Raw genomic sequence first — 19,089 nt, 5'->3', positions numbered from 1 at the left:
CGCCCGCGCCGCCCGTTCCGCTCCGCCCGGCGCCGGGGAAGGCTGTTGGCGGCGCACCGGAAACGGCGGCGGCGCACCGGAAACGGCGGCGGCGCCGCCATGGGGGGCGCCGACGGGCGGCCCAGCTTCTACGTGGGGCTGGGCCTGGCCCTGGCCTCCAGCGCCTTCATCGGCGGCAGCTTCATCCTCAAGAAGAAGGGACTGCTCCGGCTGTGCCGCCGCGGCCGCGCCAGGGCAGGTACCGCCGGCCCCGGGCCGGGAGGGGCGGGGGGGGGGGCAGAGCGCCCCGGTGCCTCCCCCCGGGCCGACACCCCCCGGGCCGCCGCTGCTCCCCCGCGGCGCGCTCCCCGGGCGCTGCAGGCCGCGTCAGCCTCCGCCCCGACAGTCCGGCCAGCGCTGGGCCTTGGCCGCCCCGCTCCTTGCTTGTGGAGCTTTTTTGTCTAAAAGGAGACTTTGTTCCCGGGGTGGGGGGGCAGCCACAGCCCACAAAGACACGTTTCTGTAACCACTCACGCGTTCTTGGAACTGCTGCCTTTTAAACGCGGGAGAACCAGGGGATAAAATCTTTGCTTTTAGGGTAAAAGAATCAGTGCTTGCCCATGTCTGGGTCAGGCCAATATGTGACGGGGCAGGCAGACCCAAGGCAGCCTTGTGCGTAGAGGAGATCGGACCGCTCCTGCTTGCTTCTCTGAGGCAGTTCTGGCAAGACAGTGAGCCTTTTGTGTAGCTTCCTCTGAGGTTTCTTGTTACTCTTTCTTCCTTACTTAGGGCAAGGAGGTCACGCCTACCTGCAAGAATGGCTTTGGTGGGCAGGGCTGCTGTGCAGTAAGTACCCGCTCTGAAACCCTAGCAAGACACACTTAAGAGTGTGTCATTGTTTCCAGTTGCTTTTGTGTTTTATTATTATGATGGTTGTTTGACTGCTTGATTTTTATCTCAGTGTCTGAGGATGTTGTTAATCTAATTATAACTCTAAAATATTCTAAAGTCTCATGCATTACCATCTTCCTCTGCTAAATAGGAGTTGAGGAGCTGTCTAACTGGGTTGGGTTAAGTGCTTCTGAAACAGCCTGCCCAGACAATGTAGTTAAAACAGCACATCCAGCACCATGGGTTCAGTGCTACAGCAATTTAAGCAGCTCTGTTTTACACTCTTTGATGTTAATAACCAATTGTACTTGATTTACCCTTTAAAAAGCTGTAAAATCTGCTCCAGGAGAAGAACATGACTTAGAAATACGAAATGGGTCAAAACTCCATTAAGCTTTGAGGACATTATGGAAATATTTTTCTGTGGTTACTGCTCAGCTGCATAGCCACGTATGACTTAAAGATCACCATGTGTAACCATGAACCTTCTCTTCCCAAGAGAACCTATATCAGCTTCTGCTTGTTCTTTCTGGTGCTGTTCCTTCCCGGTTGCACAACATACCTCAGAGAAACATGGGATGCTCGGGTGGAAACTGAGGCTCTCTTCTGACTGCACTCAAACTTGTATTATGCTGAATTGCTCCTACTTTGATACTCGCCTGACAGAGTTTGTCTTGCAGTGGGTGTTGGAGAAGCAGCAAATTTTGCTGCCTATGCCTTTGCCCCTGCAACGCTGGTAACTCCACTGGGTGCTCTAAGTGTCCTTGTTAGGTAAGCAGCCTCAGAAACACCCTTACTTCACCTAACACCCCTTAGCAGGGAAAGCAATTCCTCTGCTTTCCTCTGTCTCTTCCCTCAGGTACTCCATCCCTTGGCATAATTGGTTTGGGGTTTTTTTGCTGTCTTTCAGTGCAGTTCTGTCTTCCACCTTCCTGAATGAGCAGCTGAATGTTCATGGGAAGATTGGCTGCATCCTGAGTATCCTGGGCTCCACGGTGATGGTGATCCATGCTCCGCAGGAAGAAGAGGTTTCCAGCCTGGAGTCAATGGCAGAGAAGCTGAAAGATCCAGGTGCTTAAATAAAAGGGGTCCTGTCAACTTCAGGCTTGGAAATGACAGTAGAAGGTAGGATACAACTTGGCTAGATTGGGAAGGACTGAACGAAATGGTAATTGAGCTGTTTCTTGTTCTGTGCACCAGTGGAGGAAACATTCCCCTGTGTCCAGGATAGCTTGTGGGTTGTCTTCTGTGGTGGGAAAAGACTGGGGTCTCCACACTCTAATATGAAAGATTGGTGACAGTCAAACAGCATTTAATGCACGTGCTCAGAGGATTTACATCTTATTAACTAGCTCAAAACATAGGGAGACATGTCAGCTTCAGAATGGCTTTTTAGGACTGTCAAGTCCTCTTCACCCCAGATGAAGGAAGCAGATGGGAATCCCACTTTGCAGAGTCTGGGTGATGCTCCCAAGTCACTGGGTCTGTGCCAAAGCAAGGATGAGAACTTGGGTCATTAACAGTTACCAAGTGTGCTTTTTTTGTACTATCTGTAAGGTATAGGCGCAAAAATTGAAGATCATGGGAATTAGCTGCAGCTGTCAGCAGAAGGAGTTCATGAATGCTTTGGTTGGAAGAGACCTTTAGAGATCATGTAGCCCAACCCCCCTGCAGTGAGCAGGGACATCTTTAACTAGATCAGGTTGCTCAGAGCCCCATCCAACCTGACCTTCAATGTTTCTAGGGATGGGGCCTCCACTACCTCTCTGGGCAACCTGTTCCAGTGCTTCACCACTCTCATTGTAAAAAATTGCTTCCTTATATCCAGTCTAAATCTATTCTTCTTTAGTTTAAAACCATTACTCCTTGTCCTGTCACAACAGGCCTTGCTAAAAAGATTGTTCCCATCTTTCCTGTAGGCCCCCTTTAAGTACTGGAAGGCCACAATGAGGTCTCCCCGCAGCCTTCTCTTCTCGAGGCTGAACAACCCCAACTCTCTCAGCCTGTCCTTGTAGGAGAGGGGCTCCAGCCCTTGGATCATTTTTGTGGCCCTCCTCTGGACCCACTCCAACAGGTCCATGTCCTTCTTATGTTGAGGGCTCCAGAGCTGGACGCAGTGCTCTAGGTGAGGTCTCACTGGGGCAGAATCACCTCCCTCGACCTGCTGGCCACGCTGCTTTTGATGCAGCCCAGGATACGGTTGGCTTTCTGGGCTGCAAGTGCACATTGCTGGCTCATGTCCAGCTTTTCATCCAGCAGTACCCCCAAGTCCTTCTCCGCAGGGCTGCTCTCAATCCCTTCATCCCCCAGCCTGTATTGATATTGGGGGTTGCCCCATCCCAGGTGCAGGACCTTGCACTTGGCCTTGTTGAATTTCATGAGGTTGTCCAGGTTCTCCAGCTTGTCCAGGTCCCTCTCGATGACATCTTGTCCTTCTGGCATGTCAGCTGCACCACTCAGCTTGGTGTCATCTGAAAACTTGCTGAGGGTGCACTCAATCCCCCTGTTTATGTCATTGATGAAGATGTTAAACAGCACTGGTCCCAGTATGGACCCCTGAGGGACACCAGTTGTCACTGGTCTCCATCTGGACATCAAGCCGTTGATCACTACCCTCCGGATGCAACCATCCAGCCACTTCCTTATCCACTGAACAGTCCACCCATCAAATCTGTATCTCCCCAATTTAGAGAGAAGGATGTTGTGGGAGACCATGTCAAAGGCTTTACAGAAGTCCAGATAGATGACATCCGTTGCTTTTCCCTTGTCCACTGATGCTGTCACTCCTTCATAGAAAGCCATTAGGTTGGTCAGGCAGGACTTGCCCTTGGTGACTCCGTGCTGGCTGTCTTGAATCACCTCCCTTGTCCTGAGTTGGCCTGTGGCAGTGCTGGGATAGGAGAGGGAATTCCTGTACAGGAGAGTGGCAGTGGTATGGCTGAGGGAAGACAGAGGAGGAACTTCAGGCAAAGATGAATGACTGATTCAAGGAGTTATGCCCAAGATAGAGTAGTCCTAGTATTTATGTTAGAGGATGAATCAAGGTGCAAGAATATGATTTGGGCAATAGTATGAATGGTAGAATAAGCCACCAGAGATGGAGGAAGGAAGCACAGGGAGAAGAGAAAAGCAGAGTAACAAGTAGATGCTGCTGCTCATTAGAGAGAGCACTCTGGCAGGGCCTCGCACTCCTGTGATGTGGTGCTTTCCTCTTTATCCCACCACAGCCCACCGAGTTCAGCTAGGATTTCCCAAGCCTTCCGCCACCCTCCTGGGCCTCCTGCAGAGCTGTGCCCCCTTTTTTTCCTGGCCAACAAGCCCCCACCTCTGCTAGTGCCACAGAGCCTGGCTGTGCCTCTACCCCTTCCAGCATGGGCGGCTGTATGCCCTGACAGGCTGACTTGTGGGGCTGTGCTATGATCAGCACTGTAAAGAGCTGTTGTCTCTGCAACTTTGCTCAGGCTGGAGACCAACTCTGCTTCCCAAACCTGGTCCCTACAGGTGGAGGCTAAAAAGACAGACTGATGGGGCAGTTACCCACCTGTCCTCCATCTGTACTTGCTGTTCAGTTACATCTGTCACTGGTGCTTACTGTTCTCTGATAGAGCTCTTTAATTCTTCTTTCCCCAAGGATTCATTGTATTTGCTGTGTGTGTCCTGGTGAGCTCCCTTCTGCTTATCTTTGTGGCTGGACCCCGTTACGGACAGAGCAACGTCCTGGTTTATGTTTTGGTCTGCTCTGCCATTGGCTCGCTTTCTGTGTCCTGTGTCAAAGGCTTGGGGATTGCCCTGAAAGAACTGTTTTCTGGGAAGCCAGTCCTGAAAGAACCACTGGGCTGGGTGCTCCTGGTATGCTTGGTGATCTGCATCAGCGTCCAGATCAACTATCTGAACAAAGCCCTGGACATCTTCAACACATCTGTGGTCACACCTGTCTACTACGTGCTGTTCACCACAGCAGTCATGATGTGCTCTGCCATTCTCTTCAAGGAGTGGCAACACATGGTGCTAGACAACATCATCGGTACCATCAGCGGCTTCCTCACCATCGTGTCTGGCATTTTCCTCCTGCATGCCTTCAGGGACATGCCCTTCACCCCTGACCTCCTGCCCCTCTTCCTGCAGCAAGGCAGGGCAGACCTTCATGCCTCGTGGAGGAGTGCAGACAGGCATCAGTCATGTCAGCACCAGCCTCTTCTGCCCTCAGAGGACAAAGGCTCTCAGAGTGCAGAGGAGGAAGGCGAAAGCGTGTGAGGAAGCCTCTGAACTGCTAGCTTTCTGCTCCCACTGCTGAGCAGCTCCACTGCAAGGCTGAACATGCTGCCTTAGCTGCTGCTAGCTACCGCTGCGCTAGCAGGAGTTGGCAATTACTGTCTACCTGCCCCAGGCACCAGGTGGGTGACCTGCCACTGCCAGGAGGCTGACAGGGACAGCAGCCTCCTGTGGCTACAGACAGGAGTCCTGGGAACTGCCCAGTTCCTGGGATCTGGTGCCTCTTCACTGTTCTTTTACATGAAGAATTGATCCACCCTCATCAGGACACAGGCTTCGTCTGCACAGAGGCCTGCTGCACTAATACAGTGCTAACCCTTACTGAATGCAAAGACCACGCATTTGGGGAGGCCTTGCAGCATTTTTTAAAAACATACTTAGAAGATTAACAGTTACAAAGTAATCTAACATGGTGCTAAGATTACATGGAGAGAAGATGGATGTCTGGCTTTAAAGATGACATACCCAGAATATTAATTCAAAAATTCCTCTGTCAAGTACTTGTTTTGCTTACTCTGCTAGAATTTATTTACAGATTCACATCCAAGAACAGAATACAGCCAAAACTAGAAAACTTCAGTGGTGCTGCCACGTGCTGCTGTGGCTCTTATGGAGGGACCAACCTCTTCACATCTGCTGTGCAGGTTGATGAAGCACCTGCTTACTGTATTCTATTAAAGACTGATTTGTTCAGTTAATGAGTGGCTAGTGATACATTTGTACCGAGGTGGGACAGTGCTGAAAGGCGTGAAGTATTACAGGGGTAGGAAGAATGGTGCGGATGCTCAAGAGAAACTCAAGATAGGGATAGGGGAGGGAGTCGCTTACTGTGGGAACAGGAGTGACCTAAGAGTCCTTAGCTATTGAGGTAAGTTTCTGAAAGATAACTAGACAGCTATGTCCTCACTTATGTGGGTTTACATCTGCATAGCTCCGTTTAACACATGCTGAATTTGTGACCAGAAAGGCTGCTGGCTACAAGCCACCCGTGTTAGGAACTCACACACCCTGTCCAGCCACCCACAGCAAATGGATGTGTGCACAACTGCTTTACCAGGGTCCTGTGCAGAGCTTCAAGCCACTGCCAGTGGGTCACTCCAGGCTTCCCAGAGCCATGCTGCACATAAGCACTGCTGAAATGCTCTGCTGCCTTTCCAGAGGGCAGATCAGTATTTTTGTTGTTTTTTACAGTTAGAAGCTCCTCTCTGTGTCCTGGGGGCAGATGTCCAGAAGACACAGCCATAAGCCTCTCTCCAGTGATCTCCACAGGTGAAGGTGCACAAGGTTATAAAGTAACCGGTTATTTATTTCATGCATTTAGTCTCTGTAAAGAAACTACTCCTCTACAGGACAGCAAGAGCTGTTAACCCTTTGGGGAAGAGGAAGAAAGGCCACAGCCTCTCCCAGAAACAAGTTTGATTCATGGGACCAAATTAATTGAGCAACAAATCAGAATTCAGAGCAGACCTTCTAGCCAGAAGACAATTATGTCTCCTCCCTACTAATTTTGCAATAAACAGGATCACTGGGAAGGAGGGAGAGTGACAAGGCAGCCAGATTTTCAATTGTCAGTGGTCATCTACCTGAACAAAGGAGAATCTCGTGTTAAAAATTGACCCAGTTCATATTTATTACATTGTCGAGGGGAAAGCAGTTAATGGAGCAAGTCAGTATCGACAGAGTTGTGCTGCAATTTGAAAGTTTGTCACTTGGCCACGTGAATAATTTACCTATGGAAGCCTGAAAGTATTTTCCAGTAGCGACACTGCCTGGGATGATCACTGTGCCCAACAAGCTTTTCTCACTAAGGGCAGCTGTACCAGACTGCACAGCAGTGGCACCTGCAGGACTTGTTAGCATCTACCCAGGAGCGTTCATTTGGGGCAGCACTGTTTAAGGCAGCGGTCACAAGCTGGCCTCACCCAGAGCCGAGATTCACATCAGCACTGGGAGCACCCCCTGATGCAAGCATCACCACCCCTCCGTTCAGTTGAGCGGGTGCATTCTAAACGCTCCCTGCATAGCATCAAGTAGCCCTGGAGTCCCAGCACAACGATGGCTGCTGGCCCGTGGTGCCGGGAGCAGCACGTCGCCCCGAGGAGGAGCAACTGTGCCTCTGTCGTGGGCTCTCATCTGGCTGCAACTTTCCCCGAGACTGGCATTTAATTAAATCGTAAACCCCAGAGCTGATCCTGGCTCATTCAGGCGGCAGAGTGACCGGGAGCTGGCACGGCGGAGGGCTCAGCCTCGTGGGGGGCTGGCCAGCGTCCCCCAGGGCACAGGTCCCACTCAGTCGGACAGGCTCTCCGAGAAGGCTGACTTAGACTTCTGCGTCTGCTCCAGCCGGTTCAGGATGAACTGGCTGGTGTCAATGAAGCGTTCCACGCAGTTCACGAAGCACGTCTCGGCCCGGCTGTCCAGCTTCGGACCCGGCTTGTCCATGCACTTCTCCTGCACACAGCGGGGGGCCCGTTGGTCCCGGGGGCACCAAGGCCCGACCCCCCCTGCACACCGGGGCTGTGCCTCCCGTGCTTCTCCAGCCCACGGGCACACCGGCGTCACCCCCCCCTCAAGAACCTCATCCTCTCGGGCGCATCTAGCCCCTCCGCCCGGGGCTCTTCCTGGCCCGTCCCCCCCGGAGCCACCCTTCCCGAGAGCCCCCCCCCCCCCCCCGGGCTCACCGGGGCTGGGACCGCTCACACAGCGGCGCCATTTTGTCCCCATCTCCCTCCTCCCCCTGGGGGCAAGGGTCAGCGCGGCGTCCCAGCCCGCCTGCCCCGCCACCGCGACCCGCCCCCCGCCGCCCCGGTCACCGGAGCCGGCGGCCCCGCCCGCAGCTCGCGGGCCGCCCGTACCCAGCAGAGCTCGGTCATCTGATGCACCAGCTGCTGGAAGCGCTGCTTCTGCGTCTCCACCTCGATGAAGCGCTGAAGCTGGGGGTCGGCGCCGCCCAGCCCGGCGGCGGACGGCGCGTCCATCCTGCCACCGGTACCGCCGGTATTACCGGTGCCGCCGCGCCGCGACCTTCACGTGCCGCGCCGCGCCGCCGCCGCGCATGCGCCCCGCTCGCAGCGCGCAAGCGCAGCGCCCGCCCCTTCCGCGCGCACTGCGCATGCTCGCCCTCCCGCCGGGCGCCCCCTGGCGGCGGGGCGGAGCAGGCGCGTGGCAGAGCCAGCGATGCATCGGCGTGGGTGAACTGTTTATTGTGCACAGGCCCGGGCCGTCGCCGCCGGCCGAGCCCGGTGGGGCTGCCAGCGACCCCGCCTCTGTCCTTGGCTGTGAGGGGCCCTGCCGGTGACGGGGGCTGTGGTGGTGGCCATGAGGGCCCCTCAGGCCCCTGCTTGCCCCAGGACGGCCAGTGTCATGTCTCTGACAGCGGTGCTGAGGTACCGTCCAGTGTGCAGGTCCGTCCCGGCGGGTGGTGGGGCAGCACCAGCCCAGTAGTACCAGCCACCAGCACCAGGCAGGGGTCAGCGGTCCGGGCCAGCCCAGCCTGGGATCAGGGCTCTTCATCCGTGATGTCCAGGATGCTGCCCAGCAGCGTGGTGAAGGTGGGGCGCTCCTCAGCCTTCTACCGTGCAAGAGTGGGGAGCCATGCTGGAGCCTGCCGGCCACCCCACCACTCCCCGCGCCCCGGGGGAGCCGCAGAGCCGTGTCAGCCGCCCCAGGGCAGTTGGTGGTGATCACCAAGGGTGAGAGCAACTTACCTCATGCCAGCAGCTGTACATGATGGCATAGACCCGCTCTGAGGCCTGCTGCGGCCGGTAGAGACGCAGGCCTTGGATGACATGCTCTGTTGTCTCGCTGTTATTAAACCTCTCATAAGGCATTTTTCCCAGAGAGTAAATTTCCCACATCAGAACGCCTGTTACAGGAAATGGCAGGGACAGTTCATGGCATGGGAGCGCCTGTGCCTGAAGCTGGTCTGCAGAGGAGCTCACTGTTGTTGGGGCACCCTCTCTTCCTGACCTCAGAGTCATTAATGCCGTGCTCTTACCAAAAGCCCAGACGTCAGACTTGCTGCTGAACTTGCTGTACAGGAGCACTTCAGGGGGAGACCACCGCACTGGAAACTTTGACCCCATGGAGCTTGTATACTCATCATCTAGAACGTACCTGCAGCAGATAAATGGATTAGGGTGCCTATCTTGGATTTCATGTTTCACTCCTCCATGCAACCGACCAAGCCCAAAAGGAATTGACAGCTCTCAGAGTGACCAGAGGTTGCACTCTGCATGGGTTTCAACAGGCAGAAATGTTCCTTTGCAAACAAATATGTTAGTCAAGACCGGGGAAGGGATAAGGTGACAGAAGCATAGCAAAAAGGCAATGTGGAGAGAAAGCTGCAGCCAGGAGACTAGAAGTGAGGAAAAGAAGAAGCAAAGAGAAGAGGAAATAAGAAAAGGATGGTGCAAAGTGGAGAGGCAGAAGGTTGAGCCAGATAGATGGAGCAGAAAGACAGGAGAAGACGAAGGAAAAGTAGAGCTGGAGGATGGTGGGGAGAAAGACTGAAGTGCAGAAGAGACTGAAGGAGATGGGGGATTGAGGCAGGAAGGTGACACAGACATATCTACCAGACCTGGAAAGGCCAAAATCTGATACTTTCACAATTCCTTGGTCATTCACCAAACAGTTGCGAGCAGCCTGTGGATGGAGAGATGGAGGCAGTCACTCATACCTGCTCCTGCCTCTCCCATCCCACTGTACCACCTGGAACTTCATCTCACCCCCATCCACTTAACACTTTGCCTCACTTTGTCCTGGTTCACCTGGATTAGGGCAAGCTACAGAGTCCTCAGCAAAGATAGCAAGAGAGGCATCCAGGCATCTTGTTTATCTAGGGAGGGGCGACTTCCCTGGCTGGATTTTGCCCAAACAAAACAGCACCAGGAGGAGCTGTACCTGATAGGTACGGCACCTAGCAGGACTGCAAGCTGGCAATGCCAGCCCAAGGCCTGACAAACTGAAGGCTCAGCTTTTCATGGGGGTTGAGAGGTCCCTTTTCATGTCTGAGCTAGCGATGCTGCCTGTGCTGCCTAACACAAATCCTAGGCACAAATGCATTTCCCATCGCCTGGAAAACTACCTTGTCCTGCCCTCTCCACAATCTCTGCTAACTTGCTGCAGAGCAGTGACTTCAGAGCATCCCGCCCATGCTCAGGTGGGCAGGGAAGCTTAGAGGGATGTTCTGCAGAGAACACTGTAGAGCTGCCTCTCCTCATGTTGATGAACTACCTGGACCCTGTCTAGGACATGCTGTATCTGTCACTGAGCTGGAGATGCGTCCTTCAGCCACAGCCCTACCAGGTCTCGGTGCAGGAACTGCTTGGATTCCAGGTACTCCATAGCTTCACAGACATCCTTGCACATCTCCAGCAGCTCAGCAGGCTGGAACCGCCGTCGAGTTTCCCTCAGGAAGTTCAGGAGACAGCCGTTAGCCATGTACTCGGTGATGATAAAGATGGGACGCTGCTTGGTGCAGACCCCATAGAGCTGCACCAGCTTCTCATGAGACAGGTTCCTGTGTTGGGGGGGAAAAGGGCAGTTCTGAGCATCTAGAAGGCCAAGCAGCAAAAGCAGCCTGTGTGAATAAAGAGAGTTTGGGAAGGGAAGGTGCTCCTGGCCCAGCCAATGGTGGAAAAGCTCACCGGGGAATGAGCACAAAGGCAGTAGGTTCTCGATGCATTTTGCAGAGTGTGAGGCTGCCTGAGACTGTCCCTCCACACCACCAAGGAGCACAGCCTTTCTGGCAACGCATATCCAGCACTGACCTGCAGGCTGCTCACCACTTACATCATGACTTTGGCTTCGTCGATAAACTCATCCTCTGACATGGAGCCCTCCCTGATCATCTTGATAGCAACGTTGTACTGGCCTCTCCATTTCCCGTACTTCACCACACCAAACTGCCCCGTCCCCAGTTCCTTCAGGAAGGTCAAATCCTTCGGGTCAATCTCCCACGACCCTAGGACAGAGTGTGAGCATAATGTGGGTGCAGGTTTGCTCCCTGCAGGGTGCTCCAAATCATTTGATCTAGCAAGCCCAAGAAGAGCTCACAAGCATGTGCTGCCTGAAAAACCATCCCAAAAAATCCATGAAATCTGAGACCTGTTGCTCTAGGGGATGGGGAGCAAAGTAGCTTGTGGCATCTCTTGGTCAGCACTGTCACCAGAGAGCCAGTGAGTGTTGGGAAGTGATTCCTGGCAAGGCTGTGAGCCCTGCTGCCATGGGACAGCCAGGATCCTGGAAAGTTACTGCCAGTAGAGATGGGCCCTGCAACTAGGGAACTGTGAGGTAGCCCAGGCCAGCTTACCATAGCCAAGGCCAGCTGTGGAAGGAGCACTTTTCTGGTGTTGAGACACGGGGTACTTCAGTCTGGATATGAGCCCTGAAACACAGAAAGGTAGATTGCCACACCACACTTACCCGCCACGTTCCAGCAGGGAACGCAAGCCTCAGAAGGTGAGGATACTGTTGTGTCAGCAAATACACTGCTGGCCTCACTCTGCCCCCCAAACACTGACCAGCAGAGTTGTGCTGATGGTACATGATGAGCTCTGGGATGGTGTTGAACAGGTGCTTTTCTGCCAGGTAATACTGATTCTGGGGGGTGCAGCATACAACATAATGGCGGATTGTGCCTTGGGGGTCTCTGGAGAGACAGTACATGGAGTCAGTGGCATGGGGAGGACAGGCAGAGGGTGAGGGATGCCTGGAGGGGCCCTCTGAGGTAGGAACAAGCTGTTCGTAGATCCACTTACGCAGCAGACTTGGCATAGACGGAGACAGTGTATTTCCCTGTCTTGCTGGTGGAATCTCGGACAATGAAGCCCCCTTCCTTACCCTAAAACAGAAAGGGGAGAGGGGACGGGGTGGTTGTGGGGAGGCGTGACTGTTAACAGGCAAGACTTAAAGTGAGTGAAGACCACAGCATGGCTGGAGAAGGTGCGGTAAGTCAGAAGAATCCTACTTCCAGTCCCTGCCGGGGGGAGCCACCTCCTGAAGTGCCTGCCAGGAGGAGGTCACGTTGGGGTAGAGATGGTTCCTGGGGCTGTTGGGGTGACACTCCCCTCCCAGCACAAGCCAGGGTTGGTCCCACAGGCTGGCCACAATGTGGCAGCAGCCCACAGAGGGCTGGTGTGTAGAAAAGACCCAGCCTCGAGAGTCAACACTTACCTCCTGTTTCAACAGTTGCTCCGCTTGGCTCCGAGTGATATTCTTTGAGTACCACCTAGAACAGGGACACAGTTGTCAGGGAGATCACCGTAGCCACCACTGTCCCCAGCCTGGTCTGACCCTGGCCCAGCCAGGACAGGTGGTGCAGGGAGTCGGGCAGGGGTGGCTGTCATGGGGCCAGAGGCTCTCAAGAGGGAGAGCGACCCAGCCAGGCTGGGCTCACAGGCTGCATAGGTTAACAGAACTGAATGTAAAAAGTCTCTGACCAAGTGCAACTTGCCACGTCCCTGAGCCTTCTCTTACTCACTCAAAGATCTCCAGGGAATTGCTGGTTTCAGTGACATAGTTGCTGGGGATGTATCCTTCCCTCCTGCAGGAGAAAAGGGGCTGGTCACACACTGATGGGAGGAGGCCAGGGGGAAAGCAGGTTCCTGTCCCAGTACGCTGAGTAGAAATGGGCTCAAAAACCTTGGCACAAACCCATTTGGGTTCATGCTTGGGGATGGCTGATAACACAGCCTGCTTCAGTCTCCCTCACCTTCCTCGTGTACCATCCCATGTGGGAGCCCACAGGCAGGCAAGCAGGCAGCCTGTCCTAACCCCCGTGATGCTGAAGAGGTGTGTTTGCCCACCAGTGCCTTGGCACCAGGGGCGGGCACCGCTGCGGGGCGAGTGCTGCGGGCAGCGGGCGCTCTTACCCGTTCTTGTCACGGGCTTTCCACCAGGGCAGGTGGCTTTCCTCCAGGATGAAGTACTCCTCGCCCTTCTGCAGTTGCAGGTCCTGTGCATTCATCGGCAGGTAGTTGTAGAGGGCCACCACCTTCTTCATCTCACCTGCTGTGCTGGGAGACGGCTCGGGGGGCAGGGGCTTCATCACCATCTTCCCCAGAGTGAGGGAGAACGTGGTTAAGTAGTGAGGCTGGCAGACACACAGTTTCCCAGGCAAGACCCTGCCCAGGCCTGGCAGGGCAGTGGGCTCAGGCCAGGTCAGCACAGCGTTCATCTCAGCTCCCACATGTATCTCCACCAGGAGACCAATTCTGCCCACCCCCAGCACTTTTTATTGCAACATTTCCTCCTTGGAGACCCATCCTCACAAAAGATAAGTGTTTTCTCTCTACCTTTTGGCTTAACCCATGACTCCTCCACCCTATATCAGGGCTTCTCTATCCTCCCAGCTCCCCCTGGATAACCTCAGGGGTGAGATCATTTGACTTTCCTCCAGGCCTTTGGGCTCCATCCCCTGGTTCAAGCTCCTTCTCCCTTAGGGCACCATCTTGACATCCCTCTCCAGAGCAGAGCCCTGGCCTGTACATCTCTGAGCAATGCCTTGTCAGTCATTGAATGTCTTGGCTTTTCCCAGGTAAACCTTTCCTTAAACACCTTGGAGCAAGCCCACATGCTGATGCTGGCCCCTACCTGGTCCTCCTCAGGAGTCGGGGGAAGAGGTTTCTTTGTCTTCCGATGTGACCGCCCAACTTTTAAACCTTCAGAACAGAAAAGGGACTAAGGTGAGAAGAGATCCCTGGTGTTGTGCTGTGGCGGTCCCCAGGGGCTGGGGATGGGGCAAGGGGAGGGGGCCCAGTGTCTTACTGCCATTCCTGCTCTCCAGGATCTGGCAGCCCATGGCATTCTTGGCTGTCTGCGAACAGCACAGGTACTGGCCGTCAATCCAGAAGCAGGGGTGATACTTCTGTACCAGGTCACTGTTGTACCGGATCACTGTGGCAGAGGAGGGGAGATGTGTGTGACTTGGGGCTGTGTCCCCAGCCTGCTGCGGAGAGCTCTCTGCTCCCTGAATACAGATGATCAGCCCATTAAATCATTTCACCCTCTGCTGTGTTACTGATACACAGTCACACGTGCCCCTGCTGCTTGTGTTTCCCTCAGCTCATCACTCGTGTTTTGGTGCTGCGGCTGTGCAAACCCTGTGCCATGCTCAAAGAGGGCCAGGCCTTTCCTCTCAGATTTGATCAAAGCTCTTCAGCAGCTCTGCAAAGGGACACAAGCATGCTTGGATTGCCAGGTCCTACTATGACCAGCCCTCACACCAGCCAAAATGTCCAGCATTCCCTGGGCTGCGGAGACCCGAGGTTCACAGCTCTTTTGAACCTTTTTTCAGAAGTGGAGAGGCAGCTAGTGCTGTGTCTGGCTAGTCCATGGGAAAAGCAGGGCACTGCCACCATCCGCTGCCTGCTCAGAGACTTCACTTGCTGGGAGACTTCTCCCTTGCCAGGCAGGCGCTGACCGGCTTCCTCATACTTCTCCCCAGGCTAGAGGGACAACCAGATGTGCCTAAACACCACTGCAGCACAGCACTGCCCCACAGCAGCTCTACAGGGTGCAGAGAGCCCCTTCTCTGGTGGAGCAGGATGAGGGCATCCCAGCAGCAAAAGGCCAGCATTTTCTCTCCCTTTTCCCTGTGGATTTTACACTGGCTTCAGCTGACACAGCAACCTGCCTCCCATAGCAGGGAAGTGGGGAGAGGGCTGGCTGCTTGCCAGGGCAGGGCAGCAGGGGTCTCGTGAAATAACCAACTTCCTTGTTATCAGCCTGCTCTGCTTCCGCCTTGCTTGGGCAAACTTCCCTGTGTCAATTTGAGCAGCTAATCTCACCCCACCAGCACAAAGCCACAGAAAGATACACATGCACGAAGAGACACATATGGGCAGCTCCAGCAAATTTTGGCCAACTGCAAGCACCCGAGTCCCTCTGTGCAGTGCTGCTGCAACATGCTCTCAGCTCGAGGAGGTAGCACCGATGCAGCTGAGCATTAGCTCAGCAGCACCGAGCAAGGCTCGGGGTGGGCTGGGAGAGATGCTCCCTGGCTTCCAGCAGGCTTTTTGTCTGCATTTCCAAAAGTACTAGGGGCTCTGCCCTCACCTTGCATGCCAGTACAGCTGCGTGGCCATATCTGCTATTTCCTCTTCCCCTCAACAACTTCTGAGCCTGCTTGAGCTAATTTGGAGCAGTCTTGTGAGAGGGCAAGAAGCCTCAGTCAAGGGGGCTGTGGTGCTGCAGAAGTGAGAGGGTAACAGAGGTGAGGGTCCACCTCCCTGTGGCAGGAGCAGCTGGTGTCAGCTTGGGGCTGTTAGGGAGCATGCATGTGAGGGCATGGCTTTACGAGTGCACGCATCACAGCAGAAGTTTCTGATCAGCGCTCACTCTTCCGTAGACGTGGGATAACGCAACCACAAGATAGTGAGCCCACGGAAACCCAGAGCACTGGGTCGTGCCGCACACACAGCCGATTGCTTGAGTTTGCTTTCTGAGGGAGCCGCAGAGCCCCAAAACTCACCGCTCTTCAGCTGATGGATCCAGCGTTTGCGCAGCTCCTCCGTCGGGGAGAAGACGTAGAGGGGCCCCTCATCATATACCACCTGCAGGACCACATGCCTCACCACCCTGGCCGGGGGTCTCCCAGGGAGGACTGGGGGAGCCAAGCACCCCGAGCAGCTGGTGCAGCACACAAGCCGTGCCAGTATGTGCTGGCCCTGCACGGTGCTCGCGGGACCGTGACAGAAAGGTTATAAATAAGCCCCCTCCCCCGAGACTTTCCACTTCCTTCTCTGACTTTCGGTGTGTCGGGGGCCGTGCTGGGTGCCAGCAGGGGCAGGCAGCTGGGTTGGGGGCTGAGCGGGCAGCCAGCAGACAGCATCCTTCCAGCATTGGCCAGGGGACCGAAAGGGGCAGGACAGAGCTCAGAAGCAGGTTTCCACCTAAGCAGACCCCTTAAATAGAGCTGCCTAATTCCTCAGGGCTTGCAGAGGTTTACCTGCCTGCCCCACACAGTGCGGACAGCAGCAGGGTGTCCCCACTGGCTGAGTGACACCTGGCACCGGGGCAGTGATGCTGTGTTTGGCCCCATGTCCCTCTGGGGTCCTTGCCCCAGCACCCTGCAGCCGGGCAGAGCGGACTGGCAAAGGGCGTGCAGTGAGGACTCACCTGGAAGGGGTAGGGGAACCGTTCGATGATTGAGATCTGCTCCATGTTGTTGTAATCCTCTCCTTTCCTCTAGAAGAGAGAGGCAGAGACAGATGCTGGCATCCTGCTGCTCAGCTGCTGGCATCTCCCCTGGGACCCACAGCCTTTGGCGTCCCCCCTGCTCACCCTGCCCTGCCTCAAGCTGGACCCCTGGTATGGTACAGGCTGTGGGTGCAGAGCACCCCATGCCATGCAGGGCTGTCCCATTCCCACCACCCCAGGGCAGGGTAACTCTCCCTACTTCCCCAGCAAGGGGAGAGGGGGACACAAGCAGGGACCCCGGGGGCCTTCCTCACCGGGACCTGCCGCTCAGGGGGAGGGTTGTTTTCAGGCACCACCGTCTCCACACAGGTGATCTTCTCAATGTCCACTGAGCCCTTCTTACTGCCCCGGCGCTGCAAGAGATGGGGTTGGTTCGAACAGTCACCAAGGGGAAGACCCGGGTAGACTCAAGCCAACCACTGTCCCTGTCCAACCACTGCTTGGGCTGGGTGCTGGCGAGGGACAACTGGTGACCCATGGGTCAGTACTGCCATGGCACAGCCCCTGTGGCTGCCAACTCACCCCCCGCTCAAAGTCATACTCGTAGTAGGACAGCTTGCTCTCTGTCAACAGGAACAGGCGCTTCTTGAAGTTGAGGGGAGATGTTTTCTTCTTCTGTTGCGAGCGCTTCAAGAAGATGCTCTCCAAGATGATGCTGGCCATGTCAGCCCCCCCAGCCTCCTCCACACCGTGCTTGCCGGGTCGCTGTGGGCAGGACAACACCGACACGGTGCTGGTTCAGCTGAAAACCTGCCCACCGCTGGACCTCTCTCAGGTGCACTCTCCCCCCTGCCTGAGGGGCAGCCAAGGGGTGCTGGGACCCCCACGGGGGCAATCAGCTGCAGAGGTGTGCGGGCAGGTCAGTGTGGGGTTTTTGCAACGTGCCTCTTCTGTCCCCTCTCTGACGTCAGGCTGCAAACCAAGCCACCACCCAGCCAGCTGCGGCTCCTGCTGGATGCTGGAAGGACCCCCCGGGTGTGCAGATGGACAGACAGACACAGATGGCTGGAGAAGGAGGGAGCCGGGGAGGCTGCGAGAAGCGTAGCCCCGGGGAGGAGCACAGAGCCTGAGCAGCAACACCCAGCAGGCTCCCTCCTCCCCTCCAACATTGTGTGTGTGTGTGTCTGTGTGGGCCGTTTCCTCCTGCCACACCGCAGGCGCTTCGTGCCAGGGACGTGCTGACTTGGCAGTATGCAAGGGACAGCTGTGGGAGGCCAATCCCTAAAAAGTTGTGGGTAGGTCCTGTCCCCAAATAGGTGCAGTGCCATGCTGCTGAGAGCATGGAGTAGCTCTGAAGCTCCTTCCCTGCTGCATCCATGGAGCGTGCAGGAGCACAGGGATGACGCTCAACCCCCTTTCCTCCCCTGTGAGCCGTGCTCACCAGAGGCCAGGCTCAAAGGGCTGCCTCCAGCCAGCAACCAGCCCTGCTCTGCAAAGGTCTCCTCCTGAGCCTCTCCAGGGATGGTCTGGGCAGGAAAGGGCTCAGATGAGAGCCCCATGTCCCACTGCTGACCTGCCTTCAGGGGGCTGGAAATCTACCCTGGCCCATCTCTTGGAGTAGCCTGTCCATCTTGCCCTGTGCCCCTCCATGCTGTACCAGGCACTGCAACACCCAGACAGTTCCAGCACCCCACAGAGCCACACAGCTGGAGCCATGGGCTGCTTCTCCTCTGAGGGCTGTAACCAACACCTGACTCCCAGCCTGGACCTAACGGGGAGCTGATGAAGGCACTGCTGAACTGTGATCTCCTGGAGCCCTCCTCCATGTCTCCTGCCCTGACCACCTACATACCCTGCTCCGGCTTCACCTCCACCTTGTTCCCTTTTTTCTCCTACAAACACAGCTTTGGCGGGCAACCTGGGAGAAGCTGTTTCCCTCCCCTGACGCCTACAGCCTTTCTCCTCCAGGGGAGGCTCAGAGGTGGGCAGTCAAGGGTTGAGCCTCTGGCTACCTGGCCAGGCAGCCCATCCACTCCAGGAGGCCTGCATTGGCTCACTCGTGACAGGGACTAGGTGGGGACCAAAGATGCCAGGAGGCTATGCCTTTCTCCAGGGCGTGCCCCAGCCCAGAGGCAGGAGCAGGGGCGTCACCCCATCTGCTGGTGATGCCCAGACACTCCCAGCACAGATCCTGCTGCTACAATTCTGACTCTGCCCCACTGCGGTGGCTATAGCCAGAGAGGCTGGGGACAAGCAGGGTCCCCCCTTCCCTCCCTTTGTGGCTCAGGCCTTTCCGGCTTGTTTGGGTGGTTTTAAAAAAAAACCAAACCAAACTTAAAAAATGAGTTGTCACAGTCGTTTAGAAAAAACAGCAGCCTCTGCTGGCTGATCCAGGCCTGGGGAGGAGGGAACTGGGGTCCCTGCTAGGGACAGGGCAGGTGGCTGGGGTGGCCACTGACCCCAGACTGCTGGCAGGGTGGCAGGCGAGCCCAGAGTGACCCCACCATCCCCCTGTAGCCCCATGCCTCAGTTTCCCTAGCTATAAAATGTGGCTGCTGGTCCTGCGTCCCAAGAGCAGGAGGGCTCCCATTGCCCGCCCCCGGCACAGACACACGGGCTGAGCAGAGCGGCCCTGGGCTCCAGCCCATTCTGACTGCAGCGTCAGGTCCCCAGAAGCTTTACCTTGAGTCGCAGCAGCTAGATCTCCGCCAGAAGTGCCAGCAGAGGGGACACGTCCTAGCTGTGTCCTCTGGGACAGTGCCACCAGAGAGGAAAGGACGATGAGTATCTCAGAGGGCTGTTCTG

The 19,089-nt window shown here is 55.7% G+C and overlaps 3 protein-coding genes across 4 annotated transcripts; 1 reads left to right on the top strand and 2 right to left on the bottom strand.

The window, feature by feature from the left end:
- Positions 1-99: 99 nt before the first annotated feature.
- On the top strand, positions 100-5,840 carry LOC104024727 (magnesium transporter NIPA2). The gene is made up of 5 exons (XM_075720569.1): positions 100-238; positions 769-825; positions 1,551-1,641; positions 1,781-1,941; positions 4,502-5,840. The coding sequence occupies exons 1-5, from the start codon at positions 100-102 to the stop codon at positions 5,122-5,124; spliced, it is 1,071 nt and encodes a 356-aa protein (XP_075576684.1). The 3' UTR covers positions 5,125-5,840.
- A 1,591-nt stretch (positions 5,841-7,431) lies between these two features.
- On the bottom strand, positions 7,432-8,120 carry TIMM8A (translocase of inner mitochondrial membrane 8A). The gene is made up of 2 exons (XM_075720767.1): positions 7,998-8,120; positions 7,432-7,593 (listed from the first exon to the last, which is right to left on the bottom strand). Exons 1-2 carry the CDS (start codon positions 8,118-8,120, stop codon positions 7,432-7,434), a joined length of 285 nt encoding a protein of 94 aa, XP_075576882.1.
- A 493-nt stretch (positions 8,121-8,613) lies between these two features.
- BTK (Bruton tyrosine kinase) lies at positions 8,614-19,010 on the bottom strand. Of its 2 annotated transcripts, XM_075720363.1 has the most exons (19): positions 18,967-19,010; positions 16,867-17,049; positions 16,599-16,697; positions 16,264-16,332; positions 15,617-15,698; positions 13,912-14,040; positions 13,738-13,805; positions 13,017-13,198; positions 12,626-12,688; positions 12,319-12,373; positions 11,904-11,986; positions 11,667-11,794; positions 11,456-11,530; positions 10,936-11,107; positions 10,447-10,663; positions 9,722-9,786; positions 9,140-9,258; positions 8,850-9,007; positions 8,614-8,713 (listed from the first exon to the last, which is right to left on the bottom strand). In XM_075720363.1, the coding sequence occupies exons 2-19, from the start codon at positions 17,005-17,007 to the stop codon at positions 8,642-8,644; spliced, it is 1,977 nt and encodes a 658-aa protein (XP_075576478.1). In that variant the 5' UTR covers positions 17,008-17,049; positions 18,967-19,010; the 3' UTR covers positions 8,614-8,641. The 2 variants fall into 2 exon arrangements, with proteins under 2 accessions (XP_075576478.1, XP_075576480.1); XM_075720365.1 differs by lacking the exon at positions 18,967-19,010 and having other exon boundaries at positions 16,867-17,066.
- Positions 19,011-19,089: the final 79 nt, after the last annotated feature.

The sequence above is a fragment of the Pelecanus crispus genome, chromosome 13 (assembly GCF_030463565.1).
Source record: "Pelecanus crispus isolate bPelCri1 chromosome 13, bPelCri1.pri, whole genome shotgun sequence".
NCBI classification, from domain to species: domain Eukaryota; kingdom Metazoa; phylum Chordata; class Aves; order Pelecaniformes; family Pelecanidae; genus Pelecanus; species Pelecanus crispus.
The sequence above is the reverse complement of the archived record's forward strand: the minus strand, read 5'-3'. Positions and strand labels throughout refer to the sequence as shown.

Bases quoted from the DNA above. Each gene is read 5' to 3' on its own strand.
- LOC104024727 (XM_075720569.1), top strand. From the start codon at position 100: ATGGGGGGCGCCGACGGGCGGCCCAGCTTCTACGTGGGGCTGGGCCTG. The intron at 826-1,550 runs GTAAGTACCCGC...TTTGTCTTGCAG, and splicing joins GTGGGCAGGGCTGCTGTGCA to TGGGTGTTGGAGAAGCAGCA. The intron at 1,942-4,501 runs GTGCTTAAATAA...TCTTTCCCCAAG, and splicing joins AGAGAAGCTGAAAGATCCAG to GATTCATTGTATTTGCTGTG.
- TIMM8A (XM_075720767.1), bottom strand. From the start codon at position 8,120: ATGGACGCGCCGTCCGCCGCCGGGCTGGGCGGCGCCGACCCCCAGCTT. The intron at 7,594-7,997 runs GTACGGGCGGCC...CGCTGTGTGCAG, and splicing joins AGATGACCGAGCTCTGCTGG to GAGAAGTGCATGGACAAGCC.
- BTK (XM_075720363.1), bottom strand. From the start codon at position 17,007: ATGGCCAGCATCATCTTGGAGAGCATCTTCTTGAAGCGCTCGCAACAG. The intron at 16,333-16,598 runs GTGAGGAAGGCC...TCTCTCTTCTAG, and splicing joins CCCCTGAGCGGCAGGTCCCG to AGGAAAGGAGAGGATTACAA. The intron at 10,664-10,935 runs GTAAGTGGTGAG...CCCCCAACACAG, and splicing joins GACGAAGCCAAAGTCATGAT to GAACCTGTCTCATGAGAAGC.